Source organism: Rhamphochromis longiceps, linkage group LG23 (assembly GCF_057381845.1).
Source record: "Rhamphochromis longiceps isolate RC_006_pf linkage group LG23, R_longiceps_female_GT1.1, whole genome shotgun sequence".
NCBI lineage: Eukaryota > Metazoa > Chordata > Actinopteri > Cichliformes > Cichlidae > Rhamphochromis > Rhamphochromis longiceps.
The window spans coordinates 3,951,556-3,972,502 of NC_140578.1; the positions used below are offsets into that span (position 1 = coordinate 3,951,556).

The window sequence follows — 20,947 nt, forward strand, 5'->3', positions numbered from 1 at the left end:
ATTTTTGAAAATTGACATAATTAAATTGTATTGGCTGACTGCATTGAATACAAGTACCCTTTAATTTCTGAGGAATTCTACAGTAAATCTGGCTGAAACCTGGCACACAGGTACAGTAGGTGTCCCAGAGGAGGGATGTGTTGAAAGTTGTACATCAACTACTCAGGATGATTTTTAATGAATTTTTGAAAATTGACATAATTGTAGTTTATTGGCCGACTGCATTGAATACAAGTACCCTTTAATTTCTGAGGAATTCTACAGTAAATCTGGATGAAACTTGGCACACAGGTACAGTAGGTGTCCCAGAGGGGGGATGTGTTGAAAGTTGTACATCAACTACTCAGGATGATTTTTCATGAATTTTTGAAAATTGACATAATTAAATTGTATTGGCTGACTGCATTGGATACAAGTACCCTTTAATTTCTGAGGAATTCTACAGTAAATCTGGCTGAAACCTGGCACACAGGTACAGTAGGTGTCCCAGAGGGGGGATGTGTTGAAAGTTGTACATCAACTACTCAGGATGATTTTTCATGAATTTTTGAAAATTGACATAATTGTAGTGTATTGGCCGACTGCATTGAATACAAGTACCCTTTAATTTCTGAGGAATTCTACAGTAAATCTGGATGAAACTTGGCACACAGGTACAGTAGGTGTCCCAGAGGGGGGATGTGTTGAAAGTTGGACATCAACTACTCAGGATGATTTTTCATGAATTTTTGAAAATTGACATAATTAAATTGTATTGGCTGACTGCATTGGATACAAGTACCCTTTAATTTCTGAGGAATTCTACAGTAAATCGGGCTGAAACCTGGCACACAGGTACAGTAGGTGTCCCAGAGGAGGGATGTGTTGAAAGTTGTACATCAACTACTCAGGATGATTTTTAATGAATTTTTGAAAATTGACATAATTCTACTGTATTGGCCGACTGCATTGGATACAAGTACCCTTTAATTTCTGAGGAATTCTACAGTAAATCGGGCTGAAACCTGGCACACAGGTACAGTAGGTGTCCCAGAGGGGGGATGTGTTGAAAGTTGTACATCAACTACTCAGGATGATTTTTAATGAATTTTTGAAAATTGACATAATTCTATTGTATTGACTGTATTGAATTGAATAAAGTACCCTTTAATTTCTGAGGAATTCTACAGTAAATCTGGATGAAACTTGGCACACAGGTACAGTAGGTGTCCCAGAGGGGGGATGTGTTGAAAGTTGGACATCAACTACTCAGGATGATTTTTAATGAATTTCTGAAAATTGACATAATTCTATTGTATTGACTGTATTGAATTGAATATAAGTTTCCTTTAATTTCTGAGGAATTCTACAGTAAATTTGGATGAAACCTGGCACACAGGTACAGTAGGTGTCCCAGAGGGGAGATGTGTTGAAAGTTGGACATCAACTACTCAGGATGACTTTTAATGAATTTTTGAAAATTGACACAATTGTAGTGCATTGACTGTATTAGATTGAATAAATGTTTCCATTAATTTCTGAGGAATTCTACAGTAAATCTGGATGAAACTTGGCACACAGGTACAGTAGGTGTCCCAGAGGGGGGATGTGTTGAAAGTTGTACATCAACTACTCAGGATGATTTTTAATGAATTTCTGACATTTCCATAATTGTATTGACTGTATCGGGCCGTTACATTGTAATTTGTGCGCGCGCGTGCACGTGTGCGCGGGTATAGGCTTTCAATCGGCACATAAAGCGAAAAGGCGCTACCGTAAAGACTGGTGTAAAAGCGCAAGGAAATTTATGCAGCGGATAGGAGGCGGCTGGCTTGACCGCGGCTCACAAATGACGGCTCACTTTACCGCGGTCTTTAACTGATATTAGGTATCCAAATGTGGCACCACTTTAGGTTGTAATGTAGAGCTGTGTTCACGGTTGGTAAGTCGGTGCTTTTCAGCCCAACCCCAAGTCACAGGAAAAGCTCTGGGTCGCAGTTTGTAATAGTTATTGCGCTGATCTTTAAATACTAGCTACAGTGGTGGTGTTGCCATAAAAACGCTTCATGCAAATGACTGCGCGCAGCAGGGGTTGCAGAAACGAGGAACCGAAATGAGAAGCGACTCATCTGGGGAACAAATCATGCAAGATTGGAAGAGTGATTGTATCACGATGCATCATCTATCTCGTTAATGTAAAAGTAACTCTGTTCCTCTTTCTATGTATCTGAGATTTGAACACCGGTTTGTTGTAAATCTGGTAAGTCGAGCGCTCATTTAACGGCTTAAAATCCCCCCAAAAACTAAGGTTTTAGTAGCGCAAAATAGCGGAAGCGGCACTTGGCGCAGCTATTAATGGACGTCTTGATAGTTTGGTATGAGTTCAACTCAGTTCAATTTCGGGGGGTTTCGTTGTTAAGTCTTCATCCTGCTTCCCGGCGGTGCTATGATCCGCGGGCGTGTGCAGTTATAGGCGGATTTTCATAAAGTAAGAAACGGGAAAACCCGAGGCTGTGTTTACAACCCGTAGGTTAGTGGCGTTTCGGCTCCGTAGGCGAATAAGTAGTGCATTCATTCAACAATCAAAGCAATGTTGTAGATCACCGCTGTCAGTCACACCTCGAGGGAGAAGCGTTAGAGAAACCGCGACTGCGCAGTCACTCGGCGATTTTAGCTCCTAAAGTTTAAATTCGATGTCCTGCTTTGTTAGTAGTGAAGAATTACGAAGATGGAGGAGTGGAAAAGGAGCATCGGTACTCTCAGCGACGAAATCCTAATTAAGCTGGCAAAGATGTTGGACAACTCCACCTGTGGATGGAGGCAGCTAGCTAACGCGGTGTCCGAGCAGCCGAAATTCCGCTGCAGGTGAGACCTTGAAGGCATCACGTGAAGGTGGTAGCTTTACGCTTTATTCACAGTTTCTAAAACTTAAGCCGTGTCTCTACTGTATGGTGTGTGGTTATGGGGGGTTATGGATCCCCCTAAAGACTGACTATGCCACCATCTGCTAACATCACACACTGCCCTGTCTCCTGCAGTGAGCGGGAGCTGACCAGCTGTTCTCTCCAGGTGCTGACTGCTGCAGGGAGCCCGGCACGCACCATGCTGACATTACTGGCTGAGCGTTCCTGCTCCCTGGACTTCCTGCTCCACTGCCTGAGGAAGATGGAGCACCAGGAAGCTGTGCAGTTCCTCACCACTGCAGGTAAAGGAGAAGTCACTGGGCTGTTATATATGCAAAGTCTGTTTCTTACTGCTACTGTTGCCTACTGTTTCCTTATAAACAGGAGGAAGACACAGTCCTGTTTAGACCACGTAACTGTAAAACACATTCACAAGCCGCTTTATTAGGTACACCTCACTAGTTTTGCCTTCAGAACTACCTTAATTCTAATGACTGTAACTGTCATCTCAATCATGTGACTGTGGAGGCCATTTGACTACAGTAAACCCACTGACCCTCATTTACTAACAGGGCATACACACAAATCTGTGCGTAAATGAATACTGAAATACTACTATTACGAATAATAAGGCTAACCCCAACCCTGATAATTACAGACAGTTTTCCAGAACCCCATAAGCCACAAAATTCCCCAAAATACATCAACATTTAAAAATAAAATGACTTGTAAAGAAAACAGAATGCTTAATGGTAAAGTATAGGCTTTAACCTTTACATTTAAACACATTTAAATGTAAAAGATACATTCCAGTATCTCTTATCTCATCCTATCTTTAATTAAACATGACTTCTGGCTATACTGGATTCGTCACTTACAGTCCAGTTTCATAAAGTAAGTTTATCATCTGCGGCTGACAGATCACATGCTCCTTTCCCTCTACCCATTTTCTTATTTTTCTTATACCCTGTTAGTCTTCTCATATCAAGTTTAACTTTTAGTGAGCATCTCAAGGGAAAAGTAATTCGGCGCCCTCGTTATTTCAGCCAGTAATTGGAGTAATCACGCCTGTGTAACCTCTTTGGAAAGCTGCCCCTTTTCTGGCTACCTCCTCAGACTTCAGACACCATTATTTAAGTTTCCCCAGTCGCATTTTTTCCTTCTTTTTTGCCTCGGCGATGTATGCTTCTCTCTTACAACATCACAACTCTTTCCACTTCATCTTCAGGTAAACTGTTTCCCCTATATAAAGAAATGGGGGTGTGTCCGTATGCAGGTAGTATGCAGATTGTAAACAGCAAGCACGAGCCCACTGATTTACAATGAGTCTGATTTACTCACATATGCACAGCAGTATTGGTCGTTTTGCACGTGTCATAAATCTGATGATTTGCTCATGTTGTGTGTTTGTGTGGTAGTGGCAGAGCAGATTCAGATCACAGTGCAGCCGCAGTCCCAGGAAGCCGCACCTGGGAGCAATGTGGTATTGACCTGCAGGGCCTCTGGTCCCCCCGGACTCGGCTACCAGTGGTTCAAAGGCAAACAGGAGGTCACTGAAATTTTTGTGATTAATGGACTATAAAAAGAAGGGAAAAGATTCCTGCATAAACCCGCAGAGCCAATGAGATAGCTTGCCATCTTAATATCTTAATACAGTTTCAGCTATGAACTCTTATGCATATTGATTTTTTTTTCTTTTGTCTTATAGATTTTGGGGGAATCAGGAAATTCCTCAGAACTGGTTCTTTGCCCTTTAAGCCCCACCCACCAGGGTCACTATATCTGCAGGATAAGCCATGGAGAGAAATTTGTTTTCTCCAAGTGGGCTCAAGTTCGTTTGATCATCTCTGCAGGTTCTTCTTCCTTCTGCTTCTCTGACGTTGTTTTAATTTATCTTTCAGCATGTCATGTAATGTTTTGGTGAATTTTCTCAGGCTGCAGCAGCAGTCTGTTTCCAGGTTCAGTGAGCGGGTTGCATATCAGCCAGCGCCCGCAGTCCCAGGCAGCCTCTGAGGGGGACACTCTAGTCCTGGAGTGCACTGCAGAGGGAAACCCACCTGCACAGTATGAGTGGTACCACAACAAAGTGCCCATGCCGCAACAAAAGACGAGCTCACTCAGGGTAAGTAAGCAGCACAGCTATGCTGCACAGAGCTGCTTCTCTACTGGATATGAAAACTACTGAATTATATTCACTTAGAGAGCACGGTGGATTTACATGTGACGTCATGCGCACTGGATATGATATATTCACCATTTGCGATGGAAAGACGGGTATTTTTGTGCATGTGGATATAGTTGGGATGGAAAACAACTATGTGGCGATGGGTCCTGGAGCTGTGTGGGGAATGAAATTTGTTGCAGAGAGAATACCGTATTCACCTAAAAGCAGAAGTTATGACTCAACATCACAGATTAACTGCGCAATGCTTGTAGACACATCTGTCATGTCCATCCAAGCAATTTTTATCAACCAGATAAGGAAAATACATTTTTCCCTAGTGGCAAGCGGTTCCTGGGAGTTCACTGACTGGTCTGTGTGACCTGGGCTTTAGTAATAATTTCCCGAGCAACTGATATCAACCTCCACCAGCGCTTACTGGATGGGTGGCGACTGCGTGACCTCTGTGACTGGAACCTCGTTCACTTGATCCTAAATTGGGTGGCTCAGGAGATAGAGCAAGTATTCTAGTTTATCTACTAATCGGAACGTTGCTAGTTCAATCTCTGTCTGCTCCAGTCTGCATGCCATAGTTTCTTTGGGTAAGATACTGAACCCTGAGATGCATTCCTCGGTGAGTGTTGGATAGAAAGCAAAAAGACGTCTCCTACTCAAGTAAAGTATAAATATAAGAATCAGTCCATTTAACATTTGTAACAAAATGTCACATGTCTGCAACACCTTTAATTTTTTTTAAAACTTTCACATTAAAATGCAGCTGATTGTTATATCGGTTATAGACTGTATATAAAAGATGGAGATAGGCACGTGAGCATCTATTGGTTTCTGGGTTCTGCATTTTAAAACCTAAATATTTACATTTTGGCTGTCACGTGATGGCTTTTTGGTCTCCCACGAGGGATGTGACTATCAGTAAGGATCCAAATCACTCCATGTGCCGGGAATCACTTTTGTGCCCATACTCACTTAGGAGTTACAAGTTTATAGCACTTCCACATTCATTTTCCGTCTCTGCAAGTTGTAGCTTGATGTCAGCTTAATGCTCTATGTGGCGTATGTTTTGTATCTGTGCAGATCCCATGTGTGACCACAGCACACAGAGGAGAGTACACCTGCAAGGTGTTCAATTTGTATCATGAGGTGTGGAGCAGCACGGCAACAGTCACCATCGGTGAGCCATTGTTTGTATTTTCTAAATTAGGAATGTAAACATAAATGAGAAAATTTAGTAAGCTCTTAATGTTAAAATGTTTTATATTTGCATGAAGTAAATAAGTAAAAGCACATTACAATAAGTCTGACACTTCACATTTGTATAGTTACAAAATCGCAGTACCGTGCTGTGGTAACTGTTCTTGTTTTCCCCTTTCATGCAGGCCCCAGTTCTGTCACTGACGCCTCCTGGGTAGAGGTTGACCGCGGTCTAGGTACTCTTTAATTTCTGGTAGAATATTTAGAGGAACTACCGCAGTATTGTAATTCCTATGTCCTGTCTGACTTTGATTCCTCTTTTTAAATATAACAGGTAATTAAAAAGTGGTATTTATAGATAGTGTGCATGTGTAACCTAAAAAACAGCTACTGATAGCTGTGGTTAATTGGGTTAATGTGAAGTACACAGTAAGTCTGGTTACCAGGCTTTACAGAAGTGAAAACGAGATGTTAAACAAACTGTTAGTTATCAGATAACACAGCATGTTTTTTTCTTTTGGTGTTCTCAGAGTCACAGGAAGTCCACAAAACCTACCTACCAGGAACACATCCGCTTCAACAGATAGCCAGTTCGCCCCCATCTGCCAAGGACGTTTATGGTGAATTTACGCAAGCAAACAGACAAATACCGAGTCTTACTTTTGTCGATTTGTGGTGGATTTCACTGCTCATTCTCTTCCTGTCCACAGCCACAGACAAAGTCGCTCTTCTGATTGGTAACATGAACTACATTTACCACACGCAGCTGTGTGCTCCCATTTCTGACGTCCACGAGTTGACCAACCTTCTTCGACAGTTGGACTTCAAGGTGGTTTCTTTGCTCGATCTCAACTGGCAGGAGATGCACAGCGCTGTTACTGAGTTCCTGTTGCTGCTTGACAAAGGAGTCTACGGTACGTCTGCTGCATACGTCTGTCCAATTTGAGCGACTGCGCTGCGCTTTACTGATAAAATAAATGCAGCACTGTGTTTGTAAAATCTACTTTTAATTTTAAAAAAAGAATACAACTAGGATAAATAATTGCATCTGTTTTTCTTTACTTCTGAAGGTTTGCTATATTTTGCTGGTCATGGCTATGAGAACTATGGAAACAGCTTCATGGTTCCCATTGACGCTCCGGTCTCCTACACATCAGAGCACTGCTTGTGTGTACAGAATATACTCACAAAGATGCAGGAGAAAAAGACTGGTCTTAATGTATTCCTGCTGGACATGTGTCGCAAAAGGTATGTTTTGTTTTGTTTTTATTTAATGAAATTATAATCAGCGCAGACCCTCTGAATCTGTTTGTCCGTTTTCTTTTTCAGAAACCCACACGATGATGTCATCGTGCAGCCTGGACTGCTGAAGGTCACAGCAAATATAGTGTTTGGTTATGCCACGTAAGCTCCCAGTCCTAAATGCGGTTCAGTTTTGAATTTCTTTAGTATCGGGTGTTGTTTTCTAGCACTTATTGTGTATTTCTACTTCAGGCTACAAGGTCAAACTCATGTGAAAGTTGCTGTCTTTTAGATGCGTAGACGCTGAAGCGTATGAGGTGAAGAGGGAAGACGTGTCAAATGGCATCTTCATAAACTTCCTCAAACAGCGAGTTTGTGAAGACGAGAAGGTCACCGTTATGCTCGACAGAGTGGCTGAAGGTAGAGCACTCGACAATCTGTACGATATAATCGCAATATTCCTCAACTAAAAAAATTTAAAAAACATATCTAATTTCAGTTTGGCTTCACGTTCAGAGTAGACTGCTCTGGCAGTGCCGCACTGCTCCTGCAGATTTTCTTAAGTCCTTAGGACAAGACTAAGCTGCACACCTGCACCTAAAGGATAAAGGTCACTCTTTCGAGGATGCCAATGTTCACATTTTGGAACTCAAAGACAGAAGATTTGAAAGAGGAGTAAAAGGGGCCATTTGTGTCCACTGTGAATAACAATCATTGAACAGAGTGGCTGGGTACTGACACCAGCTGTTGGCCACCTACAGTGCAGTCTTGAGATCCTTTGCAAGCTCCCCCAAAATATTGTGTCAGTTTACTATAATGGGTCACATGATAGGATGAGGCAAGGTGTCACTGAGACATGTCTTGGCTAATGTGATAAAGCGCGATTAATAGTGGGTCAACGACCCTTTTAAGGGATAACCCCAACAGGGTTTAAACACCTCCGACGGTTTTAGAAGTGAAGATGTCTCTTGGATGCGCCGTGAAACGTCTTCACAAAACTTACAGTCCATTCGCTTTTCTTTTCAAGTTATTTCAACTGTGAAAACAGTTCAACATCCTTCATTTTGCAGGAATTCTGCAAAGTCGTGTGAGGAGTGAGAAATGATTATTCCTGACACTTACTGAAATGCTGGGATAAATTTGCATATCCATCTCCTACTTTGTGAGCATCAACAACAAACTGATTCCTTTCGATTTTGGCACGATGCTCGAACCCTTGGTGAAGCTTTGTAATGTGTGTGAACTGTGAGCACCGTTATTAAAGCCACTTTTATGTTTTTAACATGCATGTGACCCGGAAATGGCTCATAGAACGAAGGTAAATTTTTTCATGGCTTCATTGTAATTTATCAAAGTTATTGGAGGAAGAAAAGCTGATTCCAAGGGGGTCAGTGGGGAGGTACTCACTGATTTTTCATGTAAGTACTTATCATGCATGTTGACTCATTGGCAACATTTACCAGACTTAGATGGATTGAGTCAAGGTGTAGCAATATGCCAACGTGGATATGAAGAGAAACCTGAAAGACCACTAAATGCTGTTTAACAAGGAGGATGTTGCAGGTCCAGTCATATCCCACTTATACATGCTGCAGCATGAAAAAACTGTGAACCCTTTGGGGTAAACCACACTGAATGGTGCAAACTATAACTGCAAACCGAATGCATCATTTCTATTTTAAATATCTTTACAATTATTTGTTGAGTTTATGGCCTGTTTAGTCTTATGACAGATTTAAGATCTAGTGACACAGCCTGCAAGAAAAACTATTAAATTGATTTCTTCCAGTTATTTAAAGCTCTAAGATCATCTATGACCCTTTTTAAAATGCATATTAGTCCTATTATTAAAGTGTTTTAAACAAAAATAATGTCCTGCAACAGAAAAATAGACACGTCACATCTGTGCTCCCAATATTAAAGCTTGTTTTTTCTTCTCAGACATGGGTCGCTGTGTAATCACACGAGGGCGGCAGGCGCTGGAGCTCCGCAGTAATCTCTCTGAAAGACGCTCCCTCACTGACAGGATACAGGTTTCTCAGTGTTCTGCATCCTCTTCAGCTCGAAACCTGCAGTGGGCTATTGCACATGGTAAAAAAAAGTATTAACTGAAATGATGAAATATTTCAAAAGGCACATTTCTACTCGTATTTATTTATTTATTTATTTATTTCACAGTTCTCCCTGAAAGCCGTTACCTCCAGTTTGACTGTGGAGTGAAGGTTCAGCTTGGATTTGCTGCAGAATTCTCCAACGTCATGGTCATCTACACTCGGATACTTGACAAACCCGATGAAATAGTCTCCTGCTCGGCTCAGCTTACCGATTTCCCTGAGGTGTGTGACACATTATTCCACTTAGATTTAAAAAGCTTGTGATTCAATACAGAACAGACAAGATTTTACCCAGGACTAAATTTGCTGCTGCAGCTCCTTAAAGCACAAGCATCTAATTGAAAATGCACTGAGCTTTACAGAGTTTTCGTATCACTTTTGCAGGATGTGGACATTGATTTGAAGAAGAGCAATCAGGAGTCTCTACTGGAAGCTGGCTGTTTATTATTGATAAAAGAGGAGCTTCCTTCACCAGAAACCCACAGTCTCTACACGCACATCCGCAGCCTGCAGAGACTCAAGGTCTGTCATTTTCCCCTATTTTTACAATAAGTTCTTCTATTTATGACCTCAGAGCAGTCGTTTCCAATGCCAAGCCTGCTGCAGCTCACTTAAAAATCAGGAAGACTGAAGCCGATACTTTTTCATAACTGCTAAAAAGAACCCCAAAACAAATTGTGCTTTTTACTGTCTTTATAGAGGGAGCTCACATTCACAATATGCCTTCATTACACCTACTCCAACATGGATGAGGAAGTGCAAGAAAGGCAGCAAGTAACAGTCGGCAAACCACTGGTCTCCAAACTCAATCTCCACGAACCCCGAGCAGCTCACGTCAGCTCTGCCTCCTCGTCCTTCAGCCTCGACTCTTTTAACGTTCCCGGATGCTCCTCCTTTGGTGAAGACTTGTCCCTGACTGGTACAGCCTCAAACACATGGTCACATCATGCACAAAGTGCCAGTGTGTCTTTCACCGGTGGCTCCCCGACATCACCCAGGAGTGCCAATGTGCCAGAGGAGACTGACAGTCCTGAAATACTAGATAACCCTCGACCTCTTGTTGCCAGCAAAAGTTTGCCCCACAGTAAAGTAAATGACTCAAACTACAAGTTCAGTGACATGTACAATTTTCATTCTTACTGAGACTGAGATTCAGCCTCTACCCACTAATAAATCGGCAGTACAAAATCATGAATGTGTGGAAAGCTTGACAGACAAGTCCTGTTAATATGGCATTTCTTTAAATTCGGCCCGGACTGTATGGGGGCCGTTTAAGTTCTGATCTTTGTATTAACTATGCATTAAGTTGTGTAATTTTTTTTTTATTATTATGGATTTGTAACAATGTTATGCAACCCAAAGACTGCCTTCAAAACAGGAGAATAAAGCATAAACTTTATACCTTTAACCTTTTTGTAACATGCATTAGAAAAAAATGTATGAAGACAGTAAGACAGTGGTGAGGTGCAGCTGGAGGGACATATGGGTTTAAGTTGGGGGTGAGATTACATCTGAGATCATTCTTGCTTGCAGAGATGGACTATGACGTTCAAAGATGACACGAATAGGAAGAAGGTGGAAGATGGCCTGGAGAGGTGCAGGTATGCACTGGAGAGAAAAGGAATAAAAGTCAGCAGTGTTTGAATGAGAGGGAGACAGGTGTAACAGTGAAGGAGGAAGAATTTTAATACTTGGGGTCAACCATCCAAAGCAAGGGAAAGTGCACAAAACATGTGAAAAAGAGTGCAGGTAGGGTGGAGTGGGTGGAGCGAGTGGATATGTTTGGTGTAACAGAGGAGGATGTAAGAGGTAGGGTAAGAAGGATGAAGATGATGGGAGCAGAAAAGAAGAGCTCCTAACTAAAATAGCTGTCTGTGTTTTAACGCTTGCATGAATAACAGCAGCTGCTTACTTTACTATACTCTGCGCTCTCCCGGCCATCAGATCCTTGTCGCTGATTGGTGCCAGTCGCCGCACTATCGCTGCACTGCGCCTGCGCTGTGTCGTCACCACCTCTGCTTGCAGCATCCGCCATTTTGCAGTAATTTAGTAATCCCGCTGCTTCCATTCGTTGTGCGGCGCCAGTAAACACGGCTCTTTGAAGGAATATTATTATTACTATTGCAAGCTGAAGAGATATTTTCCCGTGTCTTGCGATGGCTGACCCATCAGCAGATGTGGAGGTGCCGGAGGGTGCAGAAGTGCGCAAACTGTCGGAGCTGCGGGTCATAGACCTGAAGGCCGAGCTGAAGAAACGAAACCTGGACACGACGGGCGTGAAGAGCGTGCTATCAGAGCGTCTTAAAAAGGTCTGAATTTTACAGTCCCTTAAACAGCCAGTCGCTGAATAACAATGCTTAAAATGCACATAAAGGCCTGCATTATAGAAGTTTAGTTTGACGCTCACACAGCCGCAAAATTTCGAGCGTACTACGCTACGAGGCCGTTGACCCTAAATGTATGCTAAGTGCTAGCATGCGCTTGTACCAAATAACTCGCTAATGCCGCTAATTTGCGTGCATTCACCTATTTGACGTGTTTTTTATTTCAACTGTTGCTTGAATGTACAACCTGTAAAGCGTTTTTGCCGTGCTCTTGACAAACAGGCAATCGAGGAAGAGGGTGGGAATCCGGACGAGATTATCGTCGCTCCGGAGTTGACCACCAAAAAGGCCAACGTCACACCTAAACGCGCTGCCAGAGGTAAGGTTTGCAGCAAGCTCTTAAAACAGCATGTTTTCCGTTTGTTGCTGTGCCCGAGAGGCTTCTGCAAGGCAGGTGGCACGTAATATGTCATGTCGTTGTATTTCGTGCTTGTGCAGCATTCGTGAACAATTACGGTATTTCGTTATAAAAGAAGAGTATAGCAAGAGCAAGGGTAACAGAATATGCGTGGGAGAGATTTAGACGCCTGTCAAAATCAGGCGAAGACTAAACTAAAGTGTATTTTTAGATACCAAGCAGGAGAACGATGAACCGGAGGATGGCACTATGGAGGAGGATTCCCGCGATGGCCACGTAAGTTTATTGATAGGATTATCTTGCTTTTCCTCCAGTTTGGATGCTACGGCTGATGTATTAAAAACGTCTTTGTCTCATCAGGAGGATAATCAGGAGGATGAGCATGAACATGAGAACATGCAGGACATGGACATCCTTGACATGAACATTCTGGATGAGACTGACAATGACAACGGAATACCGGCTGAAGATGACGAGTATGGAAGCGAGAACTTTTACAGAGAGGACGACTCGGGGATGAATGAAGAAAATGACTACAGGGCACTCGAGTCAGAAGAAGACACGAGAGGTCCAGAGGTGAGAGATAATACTAGAAACCTGTCTGCTAAATCTTTACTTGTAACTCTGTTTTAATGTTAGTTTATTTGAATATATTTTAACAGATGGATGAATTTGAGATGCTGGATAAGGATGAAGATGCAACATTTTCAGCAGCCAATGTGGTAGGTTTACTAAGTATTTCTTACGCCTGCAGAGCCTGTTAAAACACGATAACGTTTTGAACGAGACATAATTTTCTGTGTTAAAGGCTCAGGATCCAGAGGCTGACGACACAAAAGAAGAAACAGGTACTGTAAAAGAAATTGGCTCATCATAAGGTTGAGGTGTAGATGTGCAGTGTTAAGCTTGAAAATGCAAACACTTTGTTTAGTTTCAACCAACAAGAGAGACTGGAAGCCCAAAGGGAATTGCTGACTTGGTGTTGAAATTTGTTTAGCCACATATGATCTTTTCTTTGTTCATTTGTAAATATCGGTCAAGTTACCATATATCTTCTCACACGCTCACGTGACTGTGGTTAACAAGTTGATTCACACTGCCAGCAATTCAGTTTCAAGGTGAGGGAGGTTTAAGCTGTGCAGGTGATTGTAGTGTTTCTAGGTTGCCACGTGAAGGTCAAGGCAAAGAAGATGCATCAAGATTTGTCAACTCTTACGACTTTTTAAAGACGGTGAATCATAAATCAGCTGGATAAGAAACTGCTGGACTTGAGCTGAAGGTCTGCTCACTACCAATGGACGCTGGAAAAGTCTCAAAGGCTGAAAGAAGATGGAGTTCAGCGAGCCTCCGGTGTACTGCTGATGTTGTGGCTCTCTTCAGCACTCTACTCTTTGTCTGTCTTGGATCAGGTGAAAAGAGTGAAGTGGTTGAGCTTGAGAAATGAGTTTTAGCCCCTTTAGTTGCTCGGTTGTCCCAACAGCCTTTGGGCCCTTTTCCAGTCTCTCTTTAGGGCCATCGTTTTAATACATAGTTCTAAGAGCACAGGCCAGTGGTCATGACGTTCCTAATCCAGGCCTTGCCAGTTCCTCGTTAACCATTGATGTGTTTCAGAAGTGATTAAACTATGTGCCATTCTATTCCTGTTAAATCCGTAGAAAATGACAAAGTAGCCGGGTCTTGTTTATCTGAGCCGCATAACGAAGATCAACACCAGAGCCACGAGACGAGCCCTGAAGAAGACCAAGGAGCCACCGCCGGAGGGGAAGAAAGTGTGTCCGACACAGGTGCCCAGTCCAACGTGACTGCCGCTGGAGATGCGGAGGGCAGCGGGGATGTTGTGGGGACTGATCCCAAAGAGGTTGGGGAGGAACAGAACGCCCCAGAAGAGACACTTGACGGTGAAAACAAAATGTCGCAGGCTGTTAGTGTAAGCAAACAGGGCGGCGAGGTTGAAACTGTTGATTCAGAAACGGGGGCTAAGAAGGTTGAGGAGGATGAGAAGACAGAAGAGAAAGCTGCTGCGGATTCAGCCTCGACACTGAAAGAGTCCTCTTCTGTAGAGGGCGATGATCAGAAAAAGAGGTTTGTTGCTTTCTGTATACTAGAAACCAAAAATGGTTATCTCTGTTGCTTTGGCCCCTTTGTGCTAGCAAAATTTGGATGCTCTTTTGGAGGTAAAAACGTTTTGTACATTTGTTTTGTTTTGGTTCCCCCATTTTTCATTCCTTGCACTCACCTGTCCCACTTTATTATCCATTAAAAACCTAACTATTCGGATTGCCAGAGGATATAACTCCATTTATTCGCCAATACATCACTGCACTATGGTACATGTTGGGTTGATCGCTGTAGGCAATGAGAGATGCTATATAACAGAAATACAAACATGTGTGCCAGAAGATCGTGGATGTCCTCGCCAACATCCTCACCGTTGTAGGTTGATGGCTTTTTTTCCCCTTCTTCTTTAGCTCTGAGGAGAAAGATGGCAAGACCGAGTCGAAGGATGAAAAGGGTGAGTAAATCAAATGGCTTCTTTGTCTTGGTGGTCTTGTTTTCAGTGGCTGTGTGCTCATTAATTTTATGGTGCACATGTGTAGGTGCTGGAGCTGGGGCCGCAGCAAGCAGCAGCAGGAATCTGTGGGTCAGTGGCCTCTCTTCCACTACCAGAGCGACTGATCTGAAGACGCTTTTCAGCAAATATGGCAAGGTTAGTCGATTGAAAACAGTCTCTCACCAGTGTCACCAGACAGTTACTTTCTGCATGGACGCAAAAATAATATTTATGGGCTTTATAAATGTCCTGCAGGTTGTCGGAGCTAAGGTGGTGACCAATGCCAAAAGTCCCGGGGCTCGCTGCTACGGGTTTGTCACCATGTCATCCACAGAGGAAGCAACCAAGTGTATCAGCCACCTTCACAGGACCGAGTTGCATGGCAGGATGATCTCTGTGGAGCGGGTGAGTGTGGGGAGAAGGAGAAGTAACTAACATTTCATCTGACAGTCTGATCATTTGGAAGCAGCAGTCTGTTTTCTGTTTAGTTGTATTGCAATGCCTAAAACTTTGTTAAACTGATGGTTGTAATCAGACTAAAGTGTTAGCTCTAAATAAAAAAAACATGCAGCAAATAAAATGGTTGGAAATGGCAAAGATTAGAAATGATCTGAAGTAATTAGAAAGCTGTAGAGAAGGCAGAGGTATTTGTTTCTTTAAACACGCTGATGTTGAGCTTGGTCTTGTGAATAAACGTGTTCCCGTTTAAACATTGCAGGCTAAAAATGAACCTGCAGGGAAGAAGCCAGCTGACAAGAACGACCCCAAGAGGTCTAGCACTGACAGGAGACACTCCACTGACTCCAAGTAAGACTGCCAGACCGTTGACTTGTGTTTGAGTGATATCGCTAAAAGTGCCTCTTCTGCTGGGAAAATTTGGCCCAGTGAGGTTTTAAATATCACAGGTGTATTTATATTTTTAGCATGCCATGTGTCTGGGTAGTTTGTCAGACATTTAGCCCTTTGTATAAACCAAGATAAGGATCAGGTTAACTGTTCAATGATTTCTGACAATATGGATGTTTCTGCAGGTCTGATGGAAAGGATGAGAAGTCTGAGGGAGAAGGAAAAGATGGCAAAGGTGTGAGATGTGTTAGAATTTCCACCTGGACATGATTAAAAAAAACAAAAAAACAACCTTTATTACATACTTGACATTAATAATTTTGATTGTTTGACAGGACGAAATGAGAGGACTGTAGTTATGGACAAGTCCAAGGGAGAGCCTGTTATCAGTGTCAAAACCAAAAGCAAAAGCAAGGAGAGGGTAAGTAATGATTAATGACCCTGTAACTGCCATCTCCCTCTTAATCAGTGTTGTTTTGTTGATGCATGAAGTGGTTAGATCATGCCCGTCTTCACACTCTTCTGCTCTTTCTTCAGAGCACCAAGAGTCGGGACCGAACTTCTTCGAGTAAGGAGAGGAAAGACATCTTGTCATTTGATCAGATTAAGGAGCAAAGGGAGAGGGAGAGACAAAGGCAGAGGGAGAGGGAGATCAGAGAGGTCGAGAGACGCAGATTCACGTAAGGATCATGAATACAGAAATAACACTTAGCCCATCATGGAGCTTAACAACACAGAATGTATTCATAAAGACACTTCTATATATTAGCAGTTAGCTCAGGTTTTGATCGGATAATAAATATCAGCTGATTTTTCTTTTTTCATTCAGTGATCGCAATCGGGAATTCCGACCTGACCGAGAGCGTGAGCGCATCCGTCTCTTCCGGGAGAGGGAGGAGCGAAACCACTTGATGAAGAAGAGACACTGGTTGGAGGTATCGTCACATGACTCCTCTCTGCCTCCAAATATGCGTCCTTTGGTACAACTCTCAATCCGATGCACTCTGCACATAATCACTACATTTTCTTTCATTCCTCCCATATAAACACTTCTCACCTTAATCCCTGTTAGTTCTAAAAAATGTATGAATTAACTGTAATCAAATGATTTCATTTGCAGGCTGAGAAGCAGCGCCTCGACGCAGATCGCATGGAGCGTCAGTTCCTGGAGCGTGAAAGGCTACGCATTGAGTACGAAAGGCGGCGAGAGCAGGAAAGGATCCTCAGGGAGCGCGAGGAGCTGAGACGGCAGCAGGAGCAGCTGCGCTATGAACAGGAGCGGCGCCCCGTTAAGAGGCCTTACGACATGGACGGCAGGTACAGTGACGTGTGTGTGACACTGATGCATGCTGCGTTTATCTGCTGGATACAGCTTTGCTCACTGGTCGATCCTCGTGGTTTTTGTGGTTCCTTTTTAGGAAGGATGACTGGCCTGATAAGCGTATGGCCATGGATGACCGTTACGGCCGCTCAGACTTCGGTCGCTATCAGGATTTTGATCACAGAGAAAGGGGACGTTACCAAGACGACATGATGATGGACAGGCGGGACAACACCCGTAATATGGGTGCTGACAGAGATGGTCAGGTAAGAACCCTGCATCCTCCCCCCAGATATTATTCTGTTAGGAAAAGAAACACCATGAGTTACAAAAACCACAAATATATATTGTTGGCACCACCCTGACTCCTAAACTCTGCATGTTGAAGTCTAGATGTGGAACATGGACAAAGCCACTTAAGTTAAATAAAACACAGTTGAGCTGAGCACTGCAGCTTCACAGGCCTGGCGTGTGGATATCAAACACGAGTGCTCTTTAAAGTGAGCTCCCACAGTATTGATATGTTGCTGTGGTTCAGAGCTTTAACTAACAGCAAAAGCCACTAAACGCTGAACTTTTAGTGTGTAGAATATGCAGACACATGTGAGAATATGAAAATTTCAGCTGTCTTGTCCTTTTGCAGCACTTCTCAGAAAGACACGGCAGAGACGGAAGAGACTCCTGGGGTGGAGGCTATGACAAGCGCATGAATCCCAGGTGAATATCACTCTGTTGGCTTCTTTTCAAGCGCAATAAGCAACTTTTATAGTCCACTAATGCCGTTTTCCTGTCTTATTAGGGAGGGCGGTCGTGACTGGGATTCTAACCGTAAGATGGATGGAGACAGACCCTGGCAAGGTAGGTCAACCTGCACTTTAAGGTATTAGCTATAAAAGCACTGCTGTCTTAACTTGGATCTTTCTTCTTTTTTTAATTCCAGGTCGGGATGGAGCTATCCCAGGACAGAGCCACATGACACGAGGAGGAATGGCTGGGTGAGTAGCTTCTGCATTCAGTCTTGCTTTGTTTGCAGCTAGCCTCGCTGGTTTCACAACAGAGCTGATGTCGGTGTGTCTTTGATTTCAGAGGCCGTGGCGGCTACATGAACACGGGAACATCTCAGTCTCTGTCCGGAGCGCTTAACAGACAGAACCAGCTGATGCAGGGCAGCGGGCTGCAGGGCGGAGCTTTCGGCCGCCGTTACTGATGCCTGTCTGGAGACGGTTGTGTAATGATGTGGTTATGTTGTTTTTGTAAAAAAAAAAAAGAAGAAGAAGAAAAGAAAAAAATCATTTTTTTTAAATCAGGATTATTTTTTTTTCCTTTTTGGCACAATTCCCATCGATTTTCGATGGAAGTGTGTTTATCCTTTTGTGATACAGTGATAGTGTATTTATCATACAGCCCTACCTTGTTTGTACATCACAGCTGTTATGCATCCGCAAGTTGGCGTGAGTGTGTGTGTGTGCGTGCGTGTAAAATAAATTCAGATGTTTATTAAACCCTTTTCAGACATGTGATATGTAATATTGCTGGCTTCAATAATACATGGATGTTTCTAGGTTTGACCTAGACAGATTTCCACATTTTTATTTTTTGTCTTTTAAGGACGAGTGATCAGGATGCTGATACGTTGTTGCCGTCAGTTCAATGAAGAAGAGCGCATGTCTGAAAGAGGCTTTAGACGCCTGAGTTCCTGGACCTAACCTCACAAGCCTCCTTTCTGTATCCAAGCCCTTAGGTTTTTTTTCTTCTTGTTGTTGTTTTGTTTTTTGATGAAACTTTATTGAAAATAATTTGAGAGTTTCAGGTTCTCGTCATTTTTAAAAAGATGCTCAGTGAAAGTTTGTTGCAGATGAAAGCGTTTTAAAATTAAATGTCACACTTTGTTTCTCCTTGCTTGTAACGTTTTTGTTTTTCTAGTTTTCCTTTTAGACTTGTGATAAATTCTAGAATTAAATGTGTGGTCGTGATTCAAATGTCTTTCTAGTTTTGTGGATGTTTTTAAAACCTTTTCTGTGCCACTCGGTGGCACAGAAGCTCGGGCCACGGGTATAAAACTGTACAATGCACATGCGCATTATCTTTGTCAGATTTTTAAAGATATTGTGGCATCAGTGGTACTCGCTTATTTAGCTTTTGCAAATAAAATTGCACCAACAGTTACTGGACATGGCAGTGAAAATGTCCTGTCCTAGTTTATGAAACAGTCCTCGTGGCTCTCAGAAATGAAGCGGTATGAGGCCTGATTATTATTAAAGAAGGTTATGAATGGAAATTAATACAGATATGTGGTCAGAAAAATTATGTCATAAAACAAGCTTTGACGCCTGGCTAAAATGTGCATTTCCCAACTTGTTAGGTGAAACCTGTCGACCTGAGCAATCAGAAGTTTTCAGAGCAGCGTTGTACACTTTGCAATCATTTTAGCAACCACCAACTAGGAGGACACTCAGGTCTGAGTAACTGGGTCCTTCACTAGCAAACAGAACAGTTTTACTGTTGAAATTAATTATTTTTACAGGAGGAAACCCAAGTTTTTGGCTGTTTTATTATTGACTGGATTCATACATATAACCTAAATGGATAGTGGTATAAATCAAACTATCAAATCAATTCAATTTTATTTATACAGCGCCAAATCACAACAACAGTCGCCTCAAGGCGCTTTATATTGTACAGTAGACCCTACAATAATACATACAGATATAAACCCAACAATCATATGACCCCCTATGATCAAGCACTTTGGCAACAGTGGGAAGGAAAAACTCCCTTTTAACAGGAAGAAACCTCCGGCAGAACCAGGCTCAGGGAGGGGCGGGGCCAACTGCTGCAACCGGTTGGGGTGAGAGAAGGAAGACAGGATAAAGAAATGCCGTGAAAGAGAGACAGAGGCTGTGTCCCAATTCAGGGTCTGCACGCTTGAAGTACGCATTTCAAGTGCGGTTACGTCACCGCCACTCGACGACGGCTGTCCCAATTCGAAGTGTGCTTCAAATGCATACTCCAAATGCGCTGTTGATTTCCCCAAATATCAAGCGTGGTCCAATGCACGCTTTGTGGTCCCATATATCCCACAATTCATAGCCCGGCGGTGGGTGTGGATAATTTTGCCGCAAAATACGGCAGAAGGGAGCAGCCGAAGAGGGTTTTTTTTCTTCCAAACTTTATTGAACTTATAAAGCGAACAGTCAGTCATTCCAGTTCAGTTTGTACAGTAGACATACAAGGCAAATAAGAGTAACAATATACAGTACAATGAAATAAGAAGGATAAATAAATAAAGGATAAAAAAAGAAAAAAAGGGGGGAATGTGACAGACTTCATAACAACTTTGTACTTGAAAGTTGTGACAGCTCATTCGTTAAACAATCTGAATGAATTTCAATCAATGATAAACCTTTTTTATTGGAAGTTAATTTAAGAGAGTTTAAGTAGAGCTGTTAGCTGTTAGCATGCGTCCGTACTACCTGCCCCGGGAGTTCTCGCATGTTATCGCGATAACAGCGTATGTCCCCCCCTCGGCCAACGCGGATGCAGCCTGTGACTCTCTCCACTCTGTGGTCAGCAGACTGCAAACACAATCACCGAGAGCCCTTCTCATAATATCAGGGGACTTCAATCATGCCTCACTGGACTCCACACTGCCCACCTTCACCCAGTATGTGACCTGCCCAACCAGAGTCAATAAAACACTGGACTTACTGTATGCCAATGCAGAAGAGGCATACAGTTCATCACCTCTCCCTCCCCTGGGCAGATCTGATCACAACCTGGTGCACCTTGTCCCTGTGTATGAGCCCTTAGTGCGCAGGGAGCCACCAGCCACCCGCACAGTACAGAGATGGTCAGAGGAGAGCGAGGAGGCTCTTA

General features: G+C 42.9%; 2 protein-coding genes across 3 annotated transcripts; both read left to right on the plus strand.

The window, feature by feature from the left end:
* The first annotated feature begins 1,787 nt into the window (after positions 1-1,787).
* On the plus strand, positions 1,788-10,999 carry malt2 (MALT paracaspase 2). Its single transcript, XM_085399113.1, has 17 exons — positions 1,788-2,239; positions 2,690-2,844; positions 3,018-3,184; positions 4,301-4,431; positions 4,591-4,735; positions 4,817-5,004; positions 6,139-6,235; positions 6,441-6,491; positions 6,786-6,875; positions 6,966-7,169; positions 7,326-7,503; positions 7,585-7,659; positions 7,790-7,917; positions 9,439-9,588; positions 9,676-9,833; positions 9,996-10,133; positions 10,311-10,999. The coding sequence occupies exons 2-17, from the start codon at positions 2,708-2,710 to the stop codon at positions 10,752-10,754; spliced, it is 2,481 nt and encodes an 826-aa protein (XP_085255239.1). The 5' UTR covers positions 1,788-2,239; positions 2,690-2,707; the 3' UTR covers positions 10,755-10,999.
* A 625-nt stretch (positions 11,000-11,624) lies between these two features.
* Positions 11,625-19,050, plus strand: safb (scaffold attachment factor B). Of its 2 annotated transcripts, none has more exons than XM_085398141.1 (21): positions 11,625-11,920; positions 12,218-12,314; positions 12,565-12,629; positions 12,714-12,929; positions 13,016-13,075; positions 13,162-13,201; positions 14,009-14,435; positions 14,822-14,865; positions 14,951-15,060; positions 15,160-15,309; positions 15,623-15,711; positions 15,936-15,985; positions 16,086-16,171; positions 16,288-16,430; positions 16,580-16,730; positions 16,871-17,067; positions 17,169-17,337; positions 17,715-17,788; positions 17,871-17,929; positions 18,012-18,066; positions 18,158-19,050. In XM_085398141.1, the coding sequence occupies exons 1-21, from the start codon at positions 11,768-11,770 to the stop codon at positions 18,276-18,278; spliced, it is 2,556 nt and encodes an 851-aa protein (XP_085254267.1). In that variant the 5' UTR covers positions 11,625-11,767; the 3' UTR covers positions 18,279-19,050. The 2 variants fall into 2 exon arrangements, with proteins under 2 accessions (XP_085254267.1, XP_085254268.1); XM_085398142.1 differs by having other exon boundaries at positions 11,626-11,920; positions 16,580-16,685.
* Positions 19,051-20,947: the final 1,897 nt, after the last annotated feature.

Excerpts from the sequence above, each read along its gene's own strand:
- safb (XM_085398141.1), top strand. The coding sequence starts at position 11,768 with ATGGCTGACCCATCAGCAGATGTGGAGGTGCCGGAGGGTGCAGAAGTG. Across the intron at positions 13,076-13,161 it reads CATTTTCAGCAGCCAATGTG|GCTCAGGATCCAGAGGCTGA; the intron begins GTAGGTTTACTA and ends TCTGTGTTAAAG. Across the intron at positions 16,431-16,579 it reads GTCGAGAGACGCAGATTCAC|TGATCGCAATCGGGAATTCC; the intron begins GTAAGGATCATG and ends TTTTTCATTCAG.
- malt2 (XM_085399113.1), top strand. The coding sequence starts at position 2,708 with ATGGAGGAGTGGAAAAGGAGCATCGGTACTCTCAGCGACGAAATCCTA. Across the intron at positions 7,170-7,325 it reads GCTTGACAAAGGAGTCTACG|GTTTGCTATATTTTGCTGGT; the intron begins GTACGTCTGCTG and ends TTACTTCTGAAG. Across the intron at positions 10,134-10,310 it reads GCAGCCTGCAGAGACTCAAG|AGGGAGCTCACATTCACAAT; the intron begins GTCTGTCATTTT and ends CTGTCTTTATAG.